At 44.7% G+C, this 20,702-nt stretch overlaps 1 protein-coding gene across 6 annotated transcripts in view; it reads left to right on the top strand.

The window, feature by feature from the left end:
* tdp1 (tyrosyl-DNA phosphodiesterase 1) overlaps positions 1-20,702 on the top strand; it is a 133,868-nt gene that overhangs the window by 22,689 nt on the left and 90,477 nt on the right. For all 6 annotated transcript variants that reach the window (XR_015757828.1, XR_015757826.1, XR_015757827.1 and 3 more), the window contains exons 5-8: positions 584-680; positions 6,075-6,109; positions 10,039-10,131; positions 19,901-20,071. Coding sequence is in view for 3 of the 6 variants with exons in the window: in XM_043696957.2 (XP_043552892.2) it covers positions 584-680; positions 6,075-6,109; positions 10,039-10,131; positions 19,901-20,071 (396 nt within the window). In the remaining 3 variants the exon portion in view is untranslated. The remainder of the gene's footprint in view (positions 1-583; positions 681-6,074; positions 6,110-10,038; positions 10,132-19,900; positions 20,072-20,702) is intronic.

Here is a 20,702-nt window from a genome sequence, read left to right as displayed (position 1 = left end):
AATTTTATTGTAATAATTTGTAATTCTTGTTAAATATCCAAACTTAGTTCAAGCTTTCTATCAACCTGAGTTTAAAAGCTAGGTAAATTTGTGCAATCTTATAAAAAGTTTAATTTTGTGTTGACTCTGGGAGTATGGGGTCTCAATTTCGAGCATACTGCTCCAATGAAGTGTAACAAGTGTTGGACCAGGCTCCAGGGCCTGTTGGCCAACTCCTAAGTTCGATGTTCATACGACTAGATAATCAGTGATGCTACCCAAGGGATACTTATTGGCCAGGGGAGAATTTCCCTGCTTTCTTTTAGGATAGAATCGTGAGATCTTTTACAGTCAGCAGAGTTGAGTATCTCATCAGAAACACTGGACATCACACAATGCAGCACCCCGTCTGATCCACCCTGGGAGGCTCAACCTAGTTGTTTTGGACTCTAGACTCTGGACTTGGATTTGAACCCCTGATCTGCTGAGCCAGGGGTGAGAAGTCATTGTCCGCTGAGCCAAAGCTGGCGCTGAAGAGTAAAACGTCATGAAGTAGGAAAAGTTACTTTTCATTGATCTTCACTTTCCAATTGCTGAATTTCAGGACAAAGCCTTTACTGATTGTCCATGGAGAGCAACGTCAGTCTAAAGCAGAACTGCATGAGGATGCACATCCGTATCCCAACATCCGTCTCTGCCAGGTAAGGAAGAAACTGAAAGGAGCCTCATATGAGTTTCATATGAGGTGAGGTTAGGGAGTCTTAGAGTACATACTAAACCATAAGGACTATCAGGTAAGATTAAGAGATTTTTCTGTCTCCTGTGGTTCATCCTATATTTACTCTGTAGTTTAGTATAGTCTGTATATGTTGGTATTTGTCTAGCAGATAGTGAGGACTGCGGATGCTGGAGAGTCAGGGTCAATAAAGTGTGGCGCTGGATAAAACGCAGCAGGTCAGGCAGCATTCGAGGAGCAGGAGAGTCGGGTAGGACCTTTCATCTGATGAAAGGTATTTGTATAGCACCACCCTGTTTTACCTTTAAACCTGTGCCCTCTGGTTACAGAGTTTGTGACAGTTGGAAACACGTGACTGAAGCTCATGCCCTGAAAAATCACCAGTTTATCACTTGGCAACACAGAACTCGGAAATCGCTGATGAGCGAGGTGTGTTGCAAAAGCATTTGGTCTTGCACTCAGGGCTGGAGCAAGAATACCGACTTTGAAACAATTGCAACGATTTATACAAGTGATTGCTCATTCTGTGATCATTTCTACATTTTATATTGTGATTAGTAAAGATCAGAACCTGGTGCCTTTAGCACCTTCCTGGGACTGTGGGAGACTCGGAGTCTAAACTGAGAGACAGCTTTTGTTGCCTCCGAGCACAAATACTTTCTTATCAGTTAAAAAAATCCAACCTTTCCTTCTAACAATCAAACCACCTGGGTTTACTGTCAGGTACAAACACCCTCCCACCAGCATAGACCCGAAATTTAAAGCCATGGTCGTAAACATTCTGTACTGACGACCATCCCAGATTTCTGCTCAGTCTGTGTGAAGGAGTGTTTCCTAATTTCACTCCAACAAAGTCTCGCCCTAATTTTTAGACCATGTCTTTGACTCCTCAATCTATGGGAATTGTTTCAATTACCCTCTCTTCTCATTTCTGCCCATCTTTTAATCCACTTTTTCACCCCTGTCCTGATTTAAATCTCATCACCTGGGGTGGCACGGTGGCTCAGTGGTTAGCACTGCTGCCTCACAGCACCAGGGACCCGGGTTCGATTCCCACCTCGGGCCACTGTCTGTATGGAGTTTGCACGTTCCTTTATTGTTGATCTTTTTTTATTCATTCTTGCACAGTGGATGATGCTGTTGGTTGCCATCCTGAATTACCCTTGGGAAGGTGGTACTAGGCTGCCTTCCTGAACCGCTGCAGTCCATGTGCTGTCGATAGACCCACAAAGCACTTAGGGAGGGACTTCCAGGATTTTGATCCAATGACAGTGAAGGGAAGGCAATATAGTCCCAAGTCAGAATGGTGAATTTCTGAAGTGCATCTTGTAGATAACACACACTGCTGCGACTGAGTGTCAGTGATGGAGGGAGTGTTAGAGTTGGTGCCAAATCCAAAGTCATTTATGTTAATTTCGAGCAGATATCCTTACTGAGGGTTTTCTAGAATTATACATAGCCTGCATTCAGTAAATTCTTCAGTTGTCTGCTTTGCAGTAACGTCTCAAGGGCATTCTCGAAGTCCAGGTACACTATACCACTGCATTCCAGTCAAACCCCTCTCAGTACTTCTATCTATCAGCTGTGTCAATTTCCATCTTCCTTTCTGAATGTCCATATATTTCCACTGGAGGGCACTGTTACCTGTATGTGAATGTCAGTTTGCAGCAATGTCATTTATTTCTACAAAGTTAAACTGAAATTATACATTGAAAAATACATTGATTGCCTGTTGAGTCTTTCATCTGTTCGAATACCATGATAGTTTTACTTCTTTCATGTGTAAATCACAAAAGGTTTTTTTAAAAGTTGCATTCTCAGGTTAACTGTAACAATTGGTGTTAGCTAGACAATATGTTGAAGGTATTCCTGAAGGGCTTTTGCCCGAAACGTCGATTTTACTGCTCCTCGGATGCTGCCTGAACTGCTGTGCTTTTCCAGCACCACTAATCCAGAATCTGGTTTCCAGCATCTGCAGTTATTGTTTTTACTTAATATGTTGAAGGTGTTAGCCCCCTGTGTTCTCTGTCTATGCCATGATGTTTAGATTGATTCTAATCTAAGAAGTGAGATTACAGAGTTTTACATGAATTCATGCAGTTTTTGAGCAAAGTACAATGTAACTCTGCAAGTACAAATTCACCCCACAAACGTATATGTATATGTGTGCATGTGGGTCTTTGTGTGTGTGTGTCTGTCTGTCTGGGTTGGGGGGTTGTGAATGTGAGAGAGAGTGTATATGTATGTGTATGTGAGTGTAAGTGTCTTAAGTCCGTCAGGGGGTGCATGTGTGAGTGTGTGTGTGTATGGGGTGGGGGTTGTGAGTGTCTGTGAGACAGAGTGTATGTGTGTGTGTGTGTGTGTGTGTGTATGGGGTGGGGGGTTGTGAGTGTCTGTGAGAGAGAGTGTATATGTGTGTGTGAGTGTATAGTGGTCTAAGTCTCTGAGAGGATGTGTGTGTGTGTGTGGTGCGGAGTTGTGAGTGTCTGTGAGAGAGAGTGTATATGTGTGTGTGTGTGTGTGAGAGAGAGAGTGTCGAGTGGTCTAAGTCTCTGAGAGGATGCCTGTGTGAGTGTGTGTGTGAGTGAGTGTAGAGTGGTCTAAGTCTCTGAGAGGATGCTTGTGTGAGTGTGTGTGTGTGTGTGTGTGTATGGGGTGGGGGGTTGTGAGTGTCTGTGAGAGAGAGTGTATATGTGTGTGTGTGAGTGTAGAGTGGTCTAAGTATCTGAGAGATGCCTGTGAGAGAGTGTGTGAGTGAGTGTGTGTGAGTGATTGTGTGAGTGAGTGTGTGTGTGTGTGTGAGAGAGAGAGTGTAGAGTGGTCTCAGTCTCTGAGAGGATGCCTGTGTGAGTGAGTGAGTGTGTGTGTGTGTGTGTGTGAGAGAGAGAGTGTAGAGTGGTCTCAGTCTCTGAGAGGATGCCTGTGTGAGTGAGTGAGTGTGTGTGTGTGAGTGTAGAGTGTACTCAGTCTCTGAAAGGATGCTTGTGTGAGTGTGTGTGTGTGTGTGAGTGAGTGAGTGTAGAGTCTCTGAGAGGGTGTGTGTGTGTGTAGAGTGGTCTCAGCCTCTGAGAGGATGCCTGTGTGAGTGTGTGTGTGTGGTGGGGAGCCTTTGAATAAGGGCAACCTAACCGATGGTTCAAGGTCTTAAAATCATACAGCACTGGAAGAGACCGTTTATTCCTTTGGGCCTGTGCTAGCTGTTTGGGGCAAATTGAATGGTTTTAGTTTCTTGATATTTGCTACACCCTAATTCTTCAACTACTTTAAATGTTGACTGTACAGATATTTCAAGAAAAATTTTAAGAAAGTGAATCATTAAAATAGCACAGCACAGGAGGAGGTCCCCATGCATCGAGGAAAGACCAGTCCTAACCCCCCTACCCTCCCACTGTCTTTTCCTGATGTGCTGTGGAGTTTATCAATCTCCCTTTCAGACAGGGCATTCCACAGTTCAACACTCGCTGCAGGGGGAACCTCACCTCTTCCCTGAATTTTTTTATTTTTACTGTTTGTTATGAATCTGTAACTGCCTGTATCTGGGTCATGAGAGGAGGTTGGAGAAGCTACAAGAGTGTCCACTCTGGTGAATGTATGCTTGAGTGTTCCAATGCATTCCAGTGACTGATCTCACACGTCCTACCCTTCTGAGGATGTCTCTTCCATTACCCAAAACTCTCCTGTCCGTGTCTTAACTTGCTCCATTCCACCATCTGCCGCCCCATGCTCACTGACTCAAATTTGGCACCCGGTCAAGTGTGATTTTAAAACTCTCATCCCTCTTTGTAAATCCCCGTATAGCTTCATCGGTGTAATCTCCTCTGTCCCATAACCCTCCCAGTTAGTTTAGAGAAGTTAGAGGTGATTTAGAATCAGAGTTATACAGAACGGAAACAGACCCTTTGGTGCAAATCGTCCATGCCAACTAGTTATCCTAATTAGTCTAGTCCCATTTGCCAGCATTTGGCCCCTATGCCTCTAAACCCTTCCTATTCATGTACCCATTCCGATGCCTTTTAAATTTTGTAATTGTGCCAGCCTCCACCATCTCCTCTGGCAGCTTGTTCCATACATGCACCACCCTCTGCACCGCCATCTAATTAAAACATAGGATTCTGAAGGGGCCTGACAGGGTAACTGCTGAGAGGTTGTTTCCCCACGTGGGGCAATCCAGGACAGAGGGCATGACCTCGGAATAAAGGGGCACCAGAAAGGAGGAACTTCTTCTCTCAGAGTGTTTTAAAACTCCTTACCACAGAGAGCTGTGGGAGCAGAGTCCTTGTGTATATTTAAGGCTGGCATAGATCGATTCTGAAATAGCATTCTGAAGAAGGGTCACTGAACCCAAACACCTTAACTCGGCTTTCTCTCCACAGATGCTGCCAGACCTACTGGGCTTTTCCAGCAATTTCTGTTTTTGTTTCTGATTTCAAGCATCTGCAGTTCTTTCTTAAGATAGATTCTTGATCAGTCGGGGAATCAAGGGTTACGGAGATAAGGCAGGAAAGTGTACTTAAGGAATGTTGGATCAGCCATGATCCCATTGAGTGGTGGAACAGGGTAGAAGGGCCAAATGGTCGACTCCTTACGGTCTTATTGTCTAAGATATTTGTGCTTCTTTAGTTATGACCACTTTTATGTTCCCAATCATAAATGTTACCCCATTGGATCTTCAGCAGCTCTTCCCAAAACTCTGGAATTCCCTCCCTGAACCTCTTTGACTCGTCATCTGCCTTCAAGACATTCTATAACATCTGCTGGCTACTTTGGGATATTTTAATTCTATTAAAGCTGCTGTATATAAAACGTGACTGATGGGAACAGAGGAACAGGAGTGGGCCGTTCAGCCCATCGAGCCTGCCCTACCATTCAATATGAGTATGGCTGATCAAATACTTTAATGTCTTTTATTTATCTCACACCGTAGTCCTGGAAGCCAGGGATAATTAGAAATCTATTGATCTCTACCTGAAACATTGAATATTTCCAAGACAGAGCCTTAACTAACAAGGGAATCGGAGTATGGGTGGTGTAAGGGAGGAAGGTGGGTTGAGGGTGCCTTCATCCGATATTGACAAATGTTGGAGCAGGATCAATGGGCCAAATGGCCAACCAGTGCCCAAACTTGTGCTCGTTTATGTAACCTGTTTCTGTGATGTTGGTAGAGCGGTAGTTGCTAAGCGAGCCTGTCGGGTGAATATTCCCAAGCTTGGCACGGCAAAAACTCTGCAAAGTTAGGGGACTTGTCATTCTTCATATTAAACTGCACACTTTTCAGATAATGGTGCTCAGATGGTTGTATTGTGCCTTGTTTGTCAATATTTTGATAAATGTGCAACTGAGCCATTTTTAATGTTTGCAGGCTAAGTTGGAGATCGCCTATGGGACTCATCACACGTAAGTAGATGACCTTTGTGTATGTGTAATACAGAGTGGTGCTGGAGTATTGGCTACCATGGCAATGTGCTTCAGCTTGTCAGTGGTCATGTATCTACTCCATATGAGGAGTTTCTGATCATAGAATGGGTCCATCCCAATGTGAACAATGTCAGAAGTAGGCTCGAGTTAGCCACCCTGCTGAGCCATTCAGTACCATTGTGGTTGACCACACCTCTATCTCCGGTTCCCACTTTTTGCCTTGATCTCCTTTGCTGTCCAGCAATGTAATGACCGTCATTCTGAATATACACTGATCAGGATCCCAAAGGCTGTCTAGGGCAGGGCTTCCCAAAGTGGGTGTCGGGACCTCGGATATGGTCACAAACCCTGAGGGAACAATGGCTGCCACACAGCTCTGACTAGTTACGCTGGGGAGGGGTTGGCCTACTGGTCTTATTGTTGGACTGTTAATCCAGAGACAGATGTAATGTTCCAGGGATCTGGGTTCAAAACCTGCCACGGTAGATGGTGGAATTTGAATTCAGTCACAATCTTGAATTAAGAAACTAATGATGACCGTGAATCCATTGTCAGAAAACCCCATCTGGTTCACTAATGACCTTTAGGGAAGGAAACTGCCATCCTTACCTGGTCTGGCCTACACATGACTCCAGACCCACAGCAATGTGGTTTACTCTCAATCTCAATTAGGGATGGGCAATAAATGCTGGTCTAGCCAGCAACGCCTTCATCCTGTGAATGAATACAAAATAAAAACAGCAGTTGTCCCACTTTAACAGGCTCCCACTCTCATGGGCTGTTCCCACCCCAGCACTCCCCTCCCATCACTTCCTTATGCTCTGACAGGTCTCCACTTAACCCACCATTTTTCCTTCATTCACTCATGGACTATGGGCATCGCTGGCTGGGCCAGCATTTATTACTTGTCCTGAGTTGCCCTTGAGAAGGTGGGGGTGAGCTGCCTTCTTAAACCACTGTGTTATAGGTTGACCCACGATGCCATCAGGGAGAGTATACCATGATTTTCACCCAGTGACAGTGAAGGAATGGTGATATATATTTCCAAGTCAGGATGGTGAGTGGCATGGAGGATTTGTGGTGTTCCCACATATCTACAGCCCTTGTTCTTCTAGATGGAATACCATAGCAACAGGAACAGATCAGATGAACTGTAAGCATGCACTTAGGGGAAAGCTAGATAAGGATGTGCGGGAGAAAGGAGTTGATCGATGAAGCAGGTTTGATGGAGGCTGGTGCAGCGCATTTATACTGACAATGATTTGGAGATGCCGGTGTTGGACTGGGGTGTACAAAGTTAAAAATCACACAACACCAGGTTATAGTCCAACAGGTTTAATTGGAAGCACACTAGCTTTCGGAGCGACGCTCCTTCATCAGGTGTTGTGTGATTTTTAACTTTATACTGACAATGAGCAGCTGAGCTGAATGACCAGTTTCTGTTTTCTCATCAACCTGTTCAGAAATGTTGTTACACACTTCTGAAGCAGGCAGGACCTGAACTCCGATCTTCTGGCTCAGAGATAGGGACATTATCATTGTGCCTCAACGGCCATGTGAACTCGATAGAATTCTATGTTAATGATGATTCACAAACAGAAGCAATATTTTCAGCAGTCAATAAAACTGATTGCAGCACGACAGTAATTGCTCTTTGCATTTCTTACTGTTCAGATGAACTAAAATAATCTCTATATTCTGAATGTGTCTTCATTTTGTTAGGAAGGCACCACTGCAAATCTGGAATGAGTATTGCATTCAGTTACCAAGAACTTGATGTTCTCACATGAAATTTCACAGTCTGCTGTTTCAACAGAACCAGCACTTATTGAATGGATAAATAATCATGCTGGGGCAGCAGAACAACCACATGCAACCTGTGTCTTCTTTTCCCTGAGCATCTCTAACCCTTTACAATAGTTTCATTATCAACTCTCCCACCAATGCACAGTGTAAAATGCAGTGCAGCAACTCTTTCAACAACACTTACAAAACCCGTGACTGTTCAAGCTCATAAAGGTAAGAGCAGCAGACTTATGGCAACGCTGTCGCCTGCATGTACCCCTCCAAACCGCACACCATCCTGACCTATCCCAATAGCTCTTTATATGGCTCAATGTCAACCCCTGTCTGACAATGCACTTGCAAAGCATTTTAGATTAGATTACCTACAGTGTGCAAACAGGCCCTTCGGCCCAACAAGTCCACACTGACCCTCTGAAGAGTAACCCACCCAGACTCATTTCCCTCTAACTAATGCAACCAACACTATGGGCAATTTAGAATGGCCAATTCACCTGACCGGAACATCTTTGGACTGTGGGAGGAAACCGGAGCACCTGGAGGAAACCCACGCAGACACGGGGAGAATGTGCAAACTCCACACACACAGTCGCCCGAGGCTAAAATTTGAACCTGCAACTCTGGTGCTATGAGGCAGCAGTGTTAACCACTGAGCCACCATGCCGCCCCTGTGATGAAAGTGCTATGTGAATGTAAGTTGATGTTGACTGCAAGGCAGTCCTGCTGAATTTCCCACTAGATTTAGTGATGACTAACTCACATTTATGACTATTCGTCCAAATCTCCCAAAACACAGGATTTAGGAGCAGGGGTAGGCCATTCTGTCTCTTGAACGGTCTCCGCCAGTCAATAAGATGTCTCACAGTTTGTTGCCTCAACCCCACTTTCCTATCGGCCTGTCCCCTTTACTTCCTCATTGATCAAAAAAATCTGACTCTGCCTTGAATAAATTCAATGACCCAGTCTCTACTGCTGTCTGGGAAAGACAATTTCCAAACACTCATAACCCTTGTGAGAATCATGTCCTTTTATTTTAACGCCTTTTAAAAAGTGTAGACTGCAAGGCGAAAGACCTGTTTTAAAATTCGGGATTTACTAGGATAGCTGCATAATTTCATGGCAAGGAGTTCAATTCGATTGCGAACTCTGTTTTTGTGGCTAGAGGTTCCTGCATTCTGCAGAGAGTTCAGGAGTTGGAGAGTTATTTACAAGTGAAGCTGATTGGTTCTCACCTAACTGAGCAGTTAGGAACTGGAAACAGATGATAGAGATGTAGACATAGTGAGACAGCAAGACATAGAAAGGTGTGATGGTGTACTCGCCAGCAGAAGCTGCCTGTTCTCTGCAGTAAAAAAGAAAGCAGTTTCAACTGAAGAAAGCGAGCAACGACTGTGAGCTGTAACTTTTGCATTGATGACATCAGAGACATTTTCCTCATGGATCAGTCACTCTATACTTGTACTTCCAATGGGGCTCAGTTTACAGTGTGCTACTTTGACGGGTGAAACTGATAGATGTGGATAAAATTGGTGGGCGGCACGGTGGCACTATGGTTAGCACTGCTGCCTCACAGCACCGGAGACCCGGGTTTAATTCCCGCCTCAGGCGACTGATTGTGTGGAGTTTGCACGTTCTCCCCGTGTCTGCGTGGGATTCCTCTGGGTGCTCCGGTTTCCTCCCACAGTCCAAAGATGTGCAGGTTAGGTGAATTGGCCATGCTAAATTGCCCATAGTGTTAGGTAAGGGGTATGGGTGGGTTAGGCGTCGGCGGGTCGGTGTGGACTTGTTGGGCCGAAGGGCCTGTTTCCACACTGTAACGTAATCTAATCTAATCTAAAAAGATTCTGGGATTAGTGGGGCTTGATTTACCCCAGTGAGTCTTAACATCCTTTTGCGAGAGAATAATTTATCTTGTATTCTTCATTTCCAAAAGTCCAACAAATCCCTTTACAATTTTCAATCCTCTGGTTGGCTCACCCCTTGGTTTTCAACGTGAATGTAAATTGCCATTGTTAACCCAACAGCAAGTAATTTCTTCACTTCAGACACACTTGTGTCTACTTTGTTTTTCTTTGCTCAACATGCTCTGTCTCTTCCCTCTGCAGGAAAATGATGTTACTTCTGTATGAAGAGGGTTTTCGAGTCGTGATCCACACGTCTAACTTGATTCACGATGACTGGCATCAAAAGACACAAGGGTAGGATTGGCTCCGCCATTCTTTGATGGACTGTGGTTGGTGCAACAAAGAACAAGATTATAGAGAAGGGCTCCAATGGGTCAAAATTTCAGCCTCTTGATTTGACGAGGGAAACATGTTAGAAGTCCTTGCTGTGCATTTCCAGTCCAGGTGAGGCTCAGTGTCTAACATGTGCACCTAAGATACTTCTCCAGGCAGAAAGTGTGAAAGCTTAAATGCAGATACAGAGAGATTCAAGAGCAGCTCCTTCCCCATTGTTATTAGACTTCTGAATGGATCTCTCAAATTTCAAATCTAATGTTGATCTTGTTTTTTTGTACTCCTTCCTTGCAGCTGTAACTTTGTGTTTCCTGATCTCTTCACCCTACGATCTTTGTGTCTCTGTATGTTACGATCTACCTGTACTGCACTCAAAATAGAACTTTTCATGTACTTAGATACATGTGTTAATACCAAATTAAAACAAATCTTGAGCCATAGAACCATACAACACAGGAGGATGCCTGGTTTGGATCAGGCAGCGATGCCTCCTGTTACCAAATAGCTGCTCTCCAATCCAGCAAAGACTGTACATATTAAGGATTAGGAAGGGGGAGCAAAGTAGTAGCTGAGATATTACTTTGGGGAAAGGAAGAGAGAAAGAGAGAGAAAACAACACTGAGATTTTATTTTGCATCATTGAGTGACAGATCATTGTTCTCCTTACAGCCTTACAGCTTGGGGACATAATGTACCGACTTGCCTCTCCTTAACGTAGCTCTTAACAGCAATATCCCTCCTCCCAAACTCCCACTTCAGTAATCTTGTCTGAAAACAGGACTGTGATGATTTGATTGTCTGCATATTAAACGCAAAACTCGCTTTTGCTTCTGGTAAAGACAGGTCTCTTTTTGTCTGTCTTTTATCTCGAGTATGAAATAAGTACCTGTCTTTCATGTAATTTCTTTCTCTCACCTCCCTCTCAAAGGGACCACATGATCATATGAATTAGGAGCAGGAGGTGGCTACTCAGCCCTTCAAGCCCGCTTCACCATTTAATAAGATCATGGCTTGTGCTGGATACTCAACATTCCTGCCAATGGCCAGGTAAACTTTCACCCCCTCGCTTTTCAAGGATTAATTTCTGTCAGAAAAATATTCAAAGGTTCTACTTGCACTGACTTTTCAAGAAAAGTTGCCCTTTTCTTCATCTTAAAGGGTCAATCCCTCATTTTGAAGTGGCGACCTCGTTCTAGGAAAAACATCCTCTCCTCATCCATCCTGAACTCTCAGGATCCTATATCTTTTGATCAAGTTGCCTTTTGCACTTCCATATTCTAGTAGATACGGTGTTGATGGTAGCCACGGTGTGGAGGTGCTGGTGGTGAACTGGGGTGGACAAGGTCAGACGTTTATAACGTGTTGACGCGATAGTTCTGACTCAGTAGATACAGGATTGGTCTGACCAACCTTTCCTCACAATGCAGTATACCAATTCCATGTATCAGTCTGTTAAACCTTGTCTAAACTGGTTCCAGTGCATTTACACTGGATTATATAAGTAGATCAACAATGTGCATGGTATTCCAGATGTGGTCTCAACAATGAAAATGTTTGGGGTATTCAAGTTCCCTTGTAATAATAACATTAGTCTTCCTAATTACTTTAGAATTCCTACAGTGCGCAAACAGGCCCTTCGGCCCAACAAGTCCACACCCGACCTACTGAAGAGTAACCCACCCAGACCTTATTTCTCTGCCTTTCCCCTGACTAATGCACCTCTGGAAGGAAACAGGTACTTGCTGTACCTTCATGCAAATGTTTTGCAATTCATGCACAAGAGCAGCCAGATGCTGCTGCATCTCAAGAGTTCTGCAACCTTTTACCATTTAGGTAACATAATTGATTTTTATTCTTTTTGTCAAAATGAATAATTTCATGTTTTCTCATTTGATTCTCTATTTGCCAGACCTTTGCCCACTTACTTCAATAATCTATATCCCTTTGTCAAGCTAGTCTCCTTTGGGACAGAGTTGCTCAGAAGCAACTCCAATTCCTCAGTCCCGACCTGTGTGCTCATCTCTCAATCCCTCTGCACCTTATCACTTTGAAATGATTGGGCCCTACACCCCACATCCTCTTCTTTCAGTCTTTCAGCTCTGGTCTCCTCTCCGTCTGACCATTCAGCCCCAGAGGTCTATGCCTGACAGTCAATGTAGTACTGAGGAAATGTTGTGCTCTCAGAGATGGCTATTTTGGCTAAGACGTCAATTAAGCTGAGTCTGAATTGCCTCCATGGCATGACTATTTTGTAGAAGAGCAGAGGAATTGCCACTAGTATACTTTTGCTTATCCTCGTTTAGTTTTGAAATGTTAAAGAACAAAGAAAGTTAACCGCCCAGGAACAGGCTCTTCGGCCCTCCAAGCTTGAGCTGATCCAAACCTACTGTCTAAACCTATCGCCCAATTCCGAAGGATCTGTGTCTCTCTGCTCCCCACCTACTCATGCATCTGTCCAGATGCACCTTGAGTGTGTGACCTCTCATTATTGAATCCTTCACCTTGGGAAAAAGCTTATTTCTATCTACCCTGTCTATACCCTTCATGAATTTGTAGACCTCAATCAGACCCCCCCTCAATCTACTTTTTTCTAATGAAAGCAATCCTAACCTACTCAACCTGTCTTCATAGCTAGCACCTTCCATACCAGGCAACATCCCCGTAAACCTTCTCTGCACCCTCTCCAAAGCGTCCACATCCTTTTGGTAATGTGGCGGCCAGAACTGTACACAGTATTCTAAATGCGGCCGAACCAATGTCTTGTACGATTTTAACATGACTTGCCAGCTCTTATACTCAATACCCCGTCCGATGAAGTGAAGCATACCATATGCCTTCTTGACCACTCTATCCACCTGTGGAGTCACCTTCAGGGTACAATGGACCTGCACTCCCAGATCTCTCTGCTCATCAACTTTACCCAAGGCTCTTCCATTTATTGTATAATTCGCTCTAGAGTTAGACTTCCCAAAATGCATCACCATACATTTGCCTGGATTGAACTCCATCTGCCAATTCTCCGCCCAACTCTCCAGTCTATCTATATCCTCCTGTATTCTCTGACAGTCCCCTATACTTTCTACTACTCCACCAATCTTCATGTCATTTGCAAACTTGCTGATCAGACCAACAGTGCCGTCTTCTAGATCATTTATGTATATCACAAACAACAGTGGCCCCAGCACTGACCCCTGTGGAACACCACTGGTCACCTTTCTCCATTTCGAGAAACTCCCTTCAACTACTACTCTCTGTCTCCTGTTGCTCAACCAGTTCTTTATCCACCTAGCTAGAACACCCTGCACACCATGTGACTTCACTTTCTCTATTAGTTTACCATGGGGAACCTTATCAAACGCCTTACTAAAGTCCATGTATATGACATCTACAGCCCTTCCTTCATCTATCAACTTGGTCACTTCCTCAAAGAACTCTATTAACTTGGTAAGGCACAATCTCCCCTGCACAAAACCATGTTGCCTATCACTGATAAGCCCATTCTTTTCCAAATATAAATAAATTTTATTCCTCAGTACCTTCTCCAGCAACTTTCCCACCATTGACGTCAGACTCACTGTTCTGTAGTTACCAGGAATATCCCTACTACCCTTCTTGTACAGGGGGACAACATGAGCAACCCTCAGTCCTCCATCACCTCACCTGTATTTAAGGATGCTACAAAGATATCTGTCAGGGCCCCAGATATTCCCTCTCTTGCCTTCCTCAACAACCTGGGATAGATCCCATCCAGTCCTGGGGATTTGTCCACCTTAATAACCTCTAGCCTACCTAACACATTATCCCGACTTATGTCAACGTGATTCAGACTAATTAAACTTCTATCTCTAATCTCAACATTCATCATGTCCCTCTCCTCGGTGAACGCTGATGCAAAGTAATCATTCAGAATCTCACTCATTCTCTCAGGCTTGACACACAGCCTTCCTTCCTTATCCTTTAGTGGATCAATCCTTTCTCTAGCTACCTGCTTGCTTCTTATATAAGAATAAAAGGCTTTGGGATTCTCCTTAATTCTGTTCACTAAAGTTAGTTCATGACCTCTTTTAGCCTGCTTGATTCCTCATTTAAGACTTGTCCTACTCTCCTGATATTCCTCCAGGGCCTGTTCTGTTCTTAGCTGCCTGGACCTTACGAATGCTTCCCTTTTCCTCTTGATTAGTCGTACGATTTCTCCTGTCATCCACGGTTCACGAATCTTGCCTTTCCTATCCTTTGCTTTCAATGGGACATCTTTAACCTATCTCTGAAAGCCTCCCACATATCAAATGAGGATTTCCCTTCAAATAGCTGTGTCAAATCCACATTTCCCAGCTCCTGCCTAATTTTGACATAATTGGCCTTGACCCAGTTTAGTACTCTTCCCTTAGGATCACACTCATCTTTATCTATGAGTATTCTAAAACTTACAGAATTGTGGTCACTGTTCCCAAAGAAATCCCCCACCGCAACTTCTACCACCTGTCCTGGCTCATTCCCCAACACCAAGTCCAAAATGGCCCCTTCCCTCGTCAAACTATTGACATACTGCTCTAGAAAACTCTCCTGGACGTTTCTTACAAATTCTGCCCCATCCAGACCTCTTGACACTAAGTGTATTCCAGACATTGTTGGGAAAATTAAAATCACCCATCATCACTACCCTGTTGCCTCCAGATCTTTCCATAATCTGTTTACCTGTTTGTTCTTTTACCTCACGCTCACTGTTGGGAGGCCTGTAATACAGCCCCAACAGTGGCACGGTGGTCAGTGGTTAGCACTGCTGCCTCACAGCACTAGGGTCCTGGGTTCAATTCCCGCCTGTCTGTGTGGAGTTTGCATTTTCTCCCGTGTCTGCTTGGATTTCCTCCGGCTGCTCTGGTTTCCTCCCACAGTCCAAAGATGTGCAGGTCAGGTGAATTGGCCATGCTAAATTGCCCACAGTGTTAGGTGTGTTAGTCAGGGGTAAATATAGGGTAGGGGAATGGATTTGTGTGGGTTTCTCTTCGGAGGGGCAGTGTGGACTTGTTGGGCTGAAGGGCCTGTTTCCACACTGTAGAGAATCTAACCTAATCTAATGTAACTGCACCCTTCTTATTTGTCAGCTCCACCCATAATACCTCACTACTCAAGCCCTCCATAGTGTCCTCCTTTAGCACAGCCGTGATATCATCCCTGGTCAGCAATGCAACTCCTCACCCTCTTTTATAGCCCTGTCTGAAGCGTCTATATCCTGGAACATTTAGTTGCCAATCGTGCCCTTCCTTCAACCAAGTCTCTGTGATTGCAATAACATCATACTCCCAGGCACCAATCCAAGCCTTAAGTTCATCTGCCTTACCCACTATACTCCTTGCATTAAAGTATATACATTTTAGGTCACCAGTTCTTTTGTGTTCACCTGCTCTCTGCCTATTCTTCCCTTTATTAATGCTAACTTCATGATTCTTATAGTCTGCAGTCTCCACCTCACTGCCTACTTGTCTTCTCTTCTGGTTCCCAGCCCCTGCCACATTAGTTTAAAACCTCCCCAATAGCAGTAACCCAAAAACTCCCCCAAGGACATTGGTTCAGATGTAGACTGTCCAATTTGTAATAGTCCCACCTTCCCCAGAACCGGTCCCAATGTCCAAAAAATCTGAATCATTCCCTCCTACACTATCCCTCACGCCACGTGTTCATCCTGCCTATTCTTTCATTTCTACCCTGGCTACCATGTGGCACTGGTAGCAATCCCGAGATCACTACCTTTGAGATCCTCCTCTTTAACTTCTCTCCTAGCTCCCTGAATTCTGCTTTCAGGATCTCATCTCATTTTTTTTACTTATATCCTTGGTGCCTATATGCACCAAGACAGCTGGCTGTTCACCCTCCCCTTTCAAAATGCTGTGCAGCTAATCAGTGACATCCCTGACTCGAGCACCTGGGAGGCAGCATACCATCTGGGAATCTCGTTTTCAGCCACAGAACTGCCAATCTACTCCCCTTACAATAGAATCCCCTGTGAGTATGGCCTTATGAGTCTTTTTCCTGGCCTTATGAACAGCAGTGCCTGTCACAGTGCAATGATCCTGACAACTGTTGCCCTCCCCTGATGAGCCATCTCCCCCAACAGTATCCAGAACTGTATACCTATTTTGAAGGGAGATGACCACAGGAAGCACCTGCACTGCCTTCCCAATCTTTCTCTGCCTTTTGCTCACCCATTCACTGTCTCCCTCAACAATTCTAACCTGCAGTGTGACCAATTCACTAAACGTGGTGTCCACGACCTCCTCAGCATCACAGATTCTCCACAGTGAGTCCATCCGCAGCTCCAGAGATGTCATGCAGTCAAACAAGAGCTGCAGCTGGACATACTTCTTGCAAGTGTAAGAGCCAGGGGCATCAGCCATGTCCCTGAGCTCCCACATCAAGCAAGAGGCCCATGCCACGGGTCTGAGGTCCCCTGCCATTGTAAGCCTTAGCTTTATATCAACTAACTAAAACCAAACAATGGACTTAAATACATAAAAGAAAAGAAAGAGAAAAAATAAAAATTAAAACCTTATCTTACAGAGTCTTTTTCTTCTGGTTAGAGGAGGGAGGGCGGGAGGGAGATACTATACGTGTAGTATCTCGGGTTTAGCCGCTGCCCAAATATATAATCAGTGCTTACCCTCCCGGCACCCTCCTGGTCTCCACGTCACCTCTGCTCTGTCTCCCACTGCTCCTGGACAAGGAAAAAAATGTTAGATGTGATTCTGCAATTGCATGGCATTTGCTAAATAGTGCCAAGTGTGACAAGGATTATACTAATGATCAACTTAAAAACTATCAGCCAGACACCAGAGCTCCCTTTCACTTCCAGGAAGCTGCTTACATCCATGAGCAGAGACCTCCCCTCTGCAGAAAAGGGACCATGTCCACGTTTTGCCCCTTATTCTTGAATTAAACAAAAATGTAGGAGACATACAACATAGAACATTACAGCGCAGTACAGGCCGTTCGGCCCTCGATGTTGCGCCAACCTGTCATACTAATCTGAAGCCCATCTAACCTACACTATTCCATGTACGTCCATATGCTTGTCCAATGACGACTTAAATGTACTTAAAGTTGGCGAATCTACTACCATTGCAGGCAAAGCATTCCATACCCTTACTACTCTCTGAGTAAAGAAACTACCTCTGACATCTGTCCTATATCTATCACCCTTCAATTTAAAGCTATGCCCCCTCGTGCTCGCCGTTCCCATACTTGGGAAAAGGCTCTTTCTGTCCACCCTATCTAACCCTCTGATTATCTTGTATGTCTCTTTTAAGTCACCTCTCAACCTTCTCTCTAACGAGAACACCCCAAGTCCCTCAGCCTTTCCTCGTAAGACCTCCCCTCCATACCAGGCAACACCCTAGTAAATCTCCTCTGCACCCTTTCCAAAGCTTCCACATCCTTCTTATAATGCAGTGACCAGAACTGTACACAATACTCCAAGTGCGGCCGCACCAGAGTTTTGTACAACTGTATCATAACCTCATGGTTCCGGAACTCGATCCCTCTATTAATAAAAGCTAAAACACTGTATGCCTTCTTAACAATCCTGTCAACCTGGGTGGCAACTTTCAAGGATCTGTGTACCTGGACACTGAGATCTCTCTGCTCATCAACACTACCAAGAATCTTACCATTAGCCCAGTACTTTGCATTCCGGTTACTCAGACCAAAGTGAATCACCTCACACTTGTCCGCATTAAACTCCATTTTCCACCTCTCAGCCCAGCTCTGCAGCTTATCTATGTCTCCCTGTAACCTACAACATCCTTCGTTACTATCCACAACTCCACCAACCTTCCTGTCGTCTGCAAATTTACTAACCCACCCTTCTACGCCCTCATCCAGGTCGTTTATAAAAATGACAAACAGCAGTGGACCCAACGTCACCCTTGCGGTACACCACTGGTAACTGGACTCCAGGATGGACATTTCCCATCAACCACCACCCTCTGCCTTCCTTCAGCAAGCCAATTACTGATCCAAACTACTTTATCTCCCACAATCCCATTCCTCCGCATTTTGTACAATAGCCTACTGTGGGGAACTTTATCGAACACGTTGCTGAAATCCATATACACCACATCAACTGGTTTACTCTCATCTACCTGTCTGGTCACCTCAAAGAACTCAATAAGGTTTGTGAGGCATGACCTACCCTTCACAAAACCATGCTGACTATCCCTAATCAAATGATTCTTTTCTAGATGATTATAAATCCTTTCTGTTATAACCTTTTCCAACACTTTACCAACAATTGAAGTAAGGCTCACTGGTCTATAGTTACCAGGATTGTCTCTACTCCCCTTCTTGAACAAGGGAACCACATTTGCTATCCTCCAGTCTTCTGGCACTATTTCTGTAGACAATGACGATTTAAAGATCAATGTCAAAGGCTCGGCAATCTCCTGCCTGGCTTCCCAGAGGATCCTAGGATAAATCCCATCCGGCCCAGGGGACTTATCTATTTTCACACTTTGCAGGATTTCTAATACCTCCTCCGTGTAAACCTCAATCACACCCAGTCTAGTAGCCTGTATCTCAGTATTCTCCTCGACAACATTAGTTCCCTGAAGTATTCTCCATGACAATGCCTCAATCAATTAGAGTTGACTTGTCAGCCAGTCAGCATTCTTATCTCATGCTGTTGTAAATTGTTGTTCTCTTTGAAATATGGTGTTCTTATGTCTGTCCTGACGAATGCAAGATAAAAAGCTTCCACAGCATGTCATTTCATTGTTACCATGTTACAATGGGAGGTTGCTCAGCATTCAGAGCACAATCTTTTCCTGTCCTCATTCATCATATTCCCGGCAACCTGTCCTCCTGTTCCTTTGTCCACTTTTCTAGCTTTTCACACTGACAAATTCTGTTCATCTTCTGCTGTGCTGAGGGTAAACACCAGGTATTTCTATCTGCCAGACTATTCATTTCGGCCAGGGAGAGTAGTTGAGGTATAGATAAGCGAAGCTAGGTTAAGCACATGAGGGAGAAAGATACAGAATGTGATGCTGAGTATGGCTGGATACATGAGGGTGGGCGGAGGCTTATGTGGAGCCTAAACCAACAAGTGGCCTGTTTTTATACTGTATTCTCAATGTAATTTTACTTCAAAGCTCTGGGTTCTGTTAACAGCATAAAACAGCACGATTGGGCCGAGACAGTGAGATTTGGTTGTCATTTGTCCATCAGTGGATGTGCGAGGTGACCACAGCAAGATGAATGCGGTTACTGCTCATGTCTGAGGTTCTCATGACTTAAGGGAGATGCCCAATGAGCAGGAGCACCCTCACCCACCCCAGGGGCTGATTCCCTGGCCCTTATTGCCAAGCCACTCTGAGCCCATTTCTCTCATCCCACGTCACCCCTAACCAGGGAGCCTCCTGCTTTGCAAATTTCAGTAACCCAACAAAGTCTCCTCTGTTGTCATCCTGACTGTTTCTGAGAAGAGCCGGGAGGGGTCTCCTGTTGTTACCTGGGTTCCCTCAATGAAAACACCATCTTAAAAATATATATTAGGTTTACTATTGCATCAGTGTTTGTGGGAACTTGCTGTGCACACAATGGTTGTTTCCCTCTGGTAGCAGTCCATCATTGGCTGTGAAGCATGGTGGGAAGTCTTGAAATTGTGTGAGGTACTTTAGAATTGCAGTTGTCTTCTGTTTCAATGTTGAATGAACCTTTCCTTCCTGCTTGTTGCTAGGATATGGCTGAGCCCTCTATACCCCCGGTTGCCAGAGGGGAGTCCTGAAACAGCGGGTGAATCTATGACGAACTTCAAACGCGACTTGATTGATTACCTGGCGGCTTACCGATCCTCTGGGCTCGGGGAGTGGATCGCTCACGTAAAGCAGCACGATTTATCAGAAACCAGGTGTGTTCTGTATGCATCACCTCAGGAGTATTGGGACCCGATTGAACTGCATCCAGTCAGGGGCTTAGGGTGAGGGACCTGCTCCCACAAAAAGAGAGGGATGTGATTAGCAGAAGGTGGATAAACTAATGAAGGGGGAAGAAATCGAAGGGTGAGATAAAGGTGGAAGGAGGCTCATTTGGAGTAGAAATGGCAGTCCAGATTATTTGGGCTGAATTGCCTGTTTCTGTGGTGTAGACTTGATGTAGTTCCTGTTTCTGTGCTGCAGACTCAATTCCTGATAAAAGGCTTATGCCCAAAATGTCAATTCCTGTTCCTCAGATGCTGCCTGATCTGCTGTGCTTTCCAGCACCAAGATTTGGGCTGAATGGCCTGTTTTTGTGCTGTAGACTCGATGTAGCTCAATGTAACATGGATCCCGTGAATGACTGTCTCCCACCTCGGGATCCCAGCTAACTCTGGTTCCTCGGATCTGTCCGGACAATGTTTTTCCCTGAAAATCAGGACAAAGGTAAACTGTTGGATGAAACATTGAATAGAGAACTGGACGGTGAGCTACCCAAACATCTGGGAGGGCTGCTCAAAATGAGAGAGTGATACGAACAAAAGAAGCAGGTTCATTGAGTTGGGG

The sequence above is a fragment of the Chiloscyllium plagiosum genome, unplaced genomic scaffold (assembly GCF_037043375.1).
Source record: "Chiloscyllium plagiosum isolate Xiang-an unplaced genomic scaffold, Cpla_swu_hap1 HiC_scaffold_8, whole genome shotgun sequence".
Lineage (NCBI taxonomy): Eukaryota > Metazoa > Chordata > Chondrichthyes > Orectolobiformes > Hemiscylliidae > Chiloscyllium > Chiloscyllium plagiosum.
Note: the sequence above shows the minus strand (reverse complement) of the source record. Positions and strands in the feature narration are given on the sequence as shown.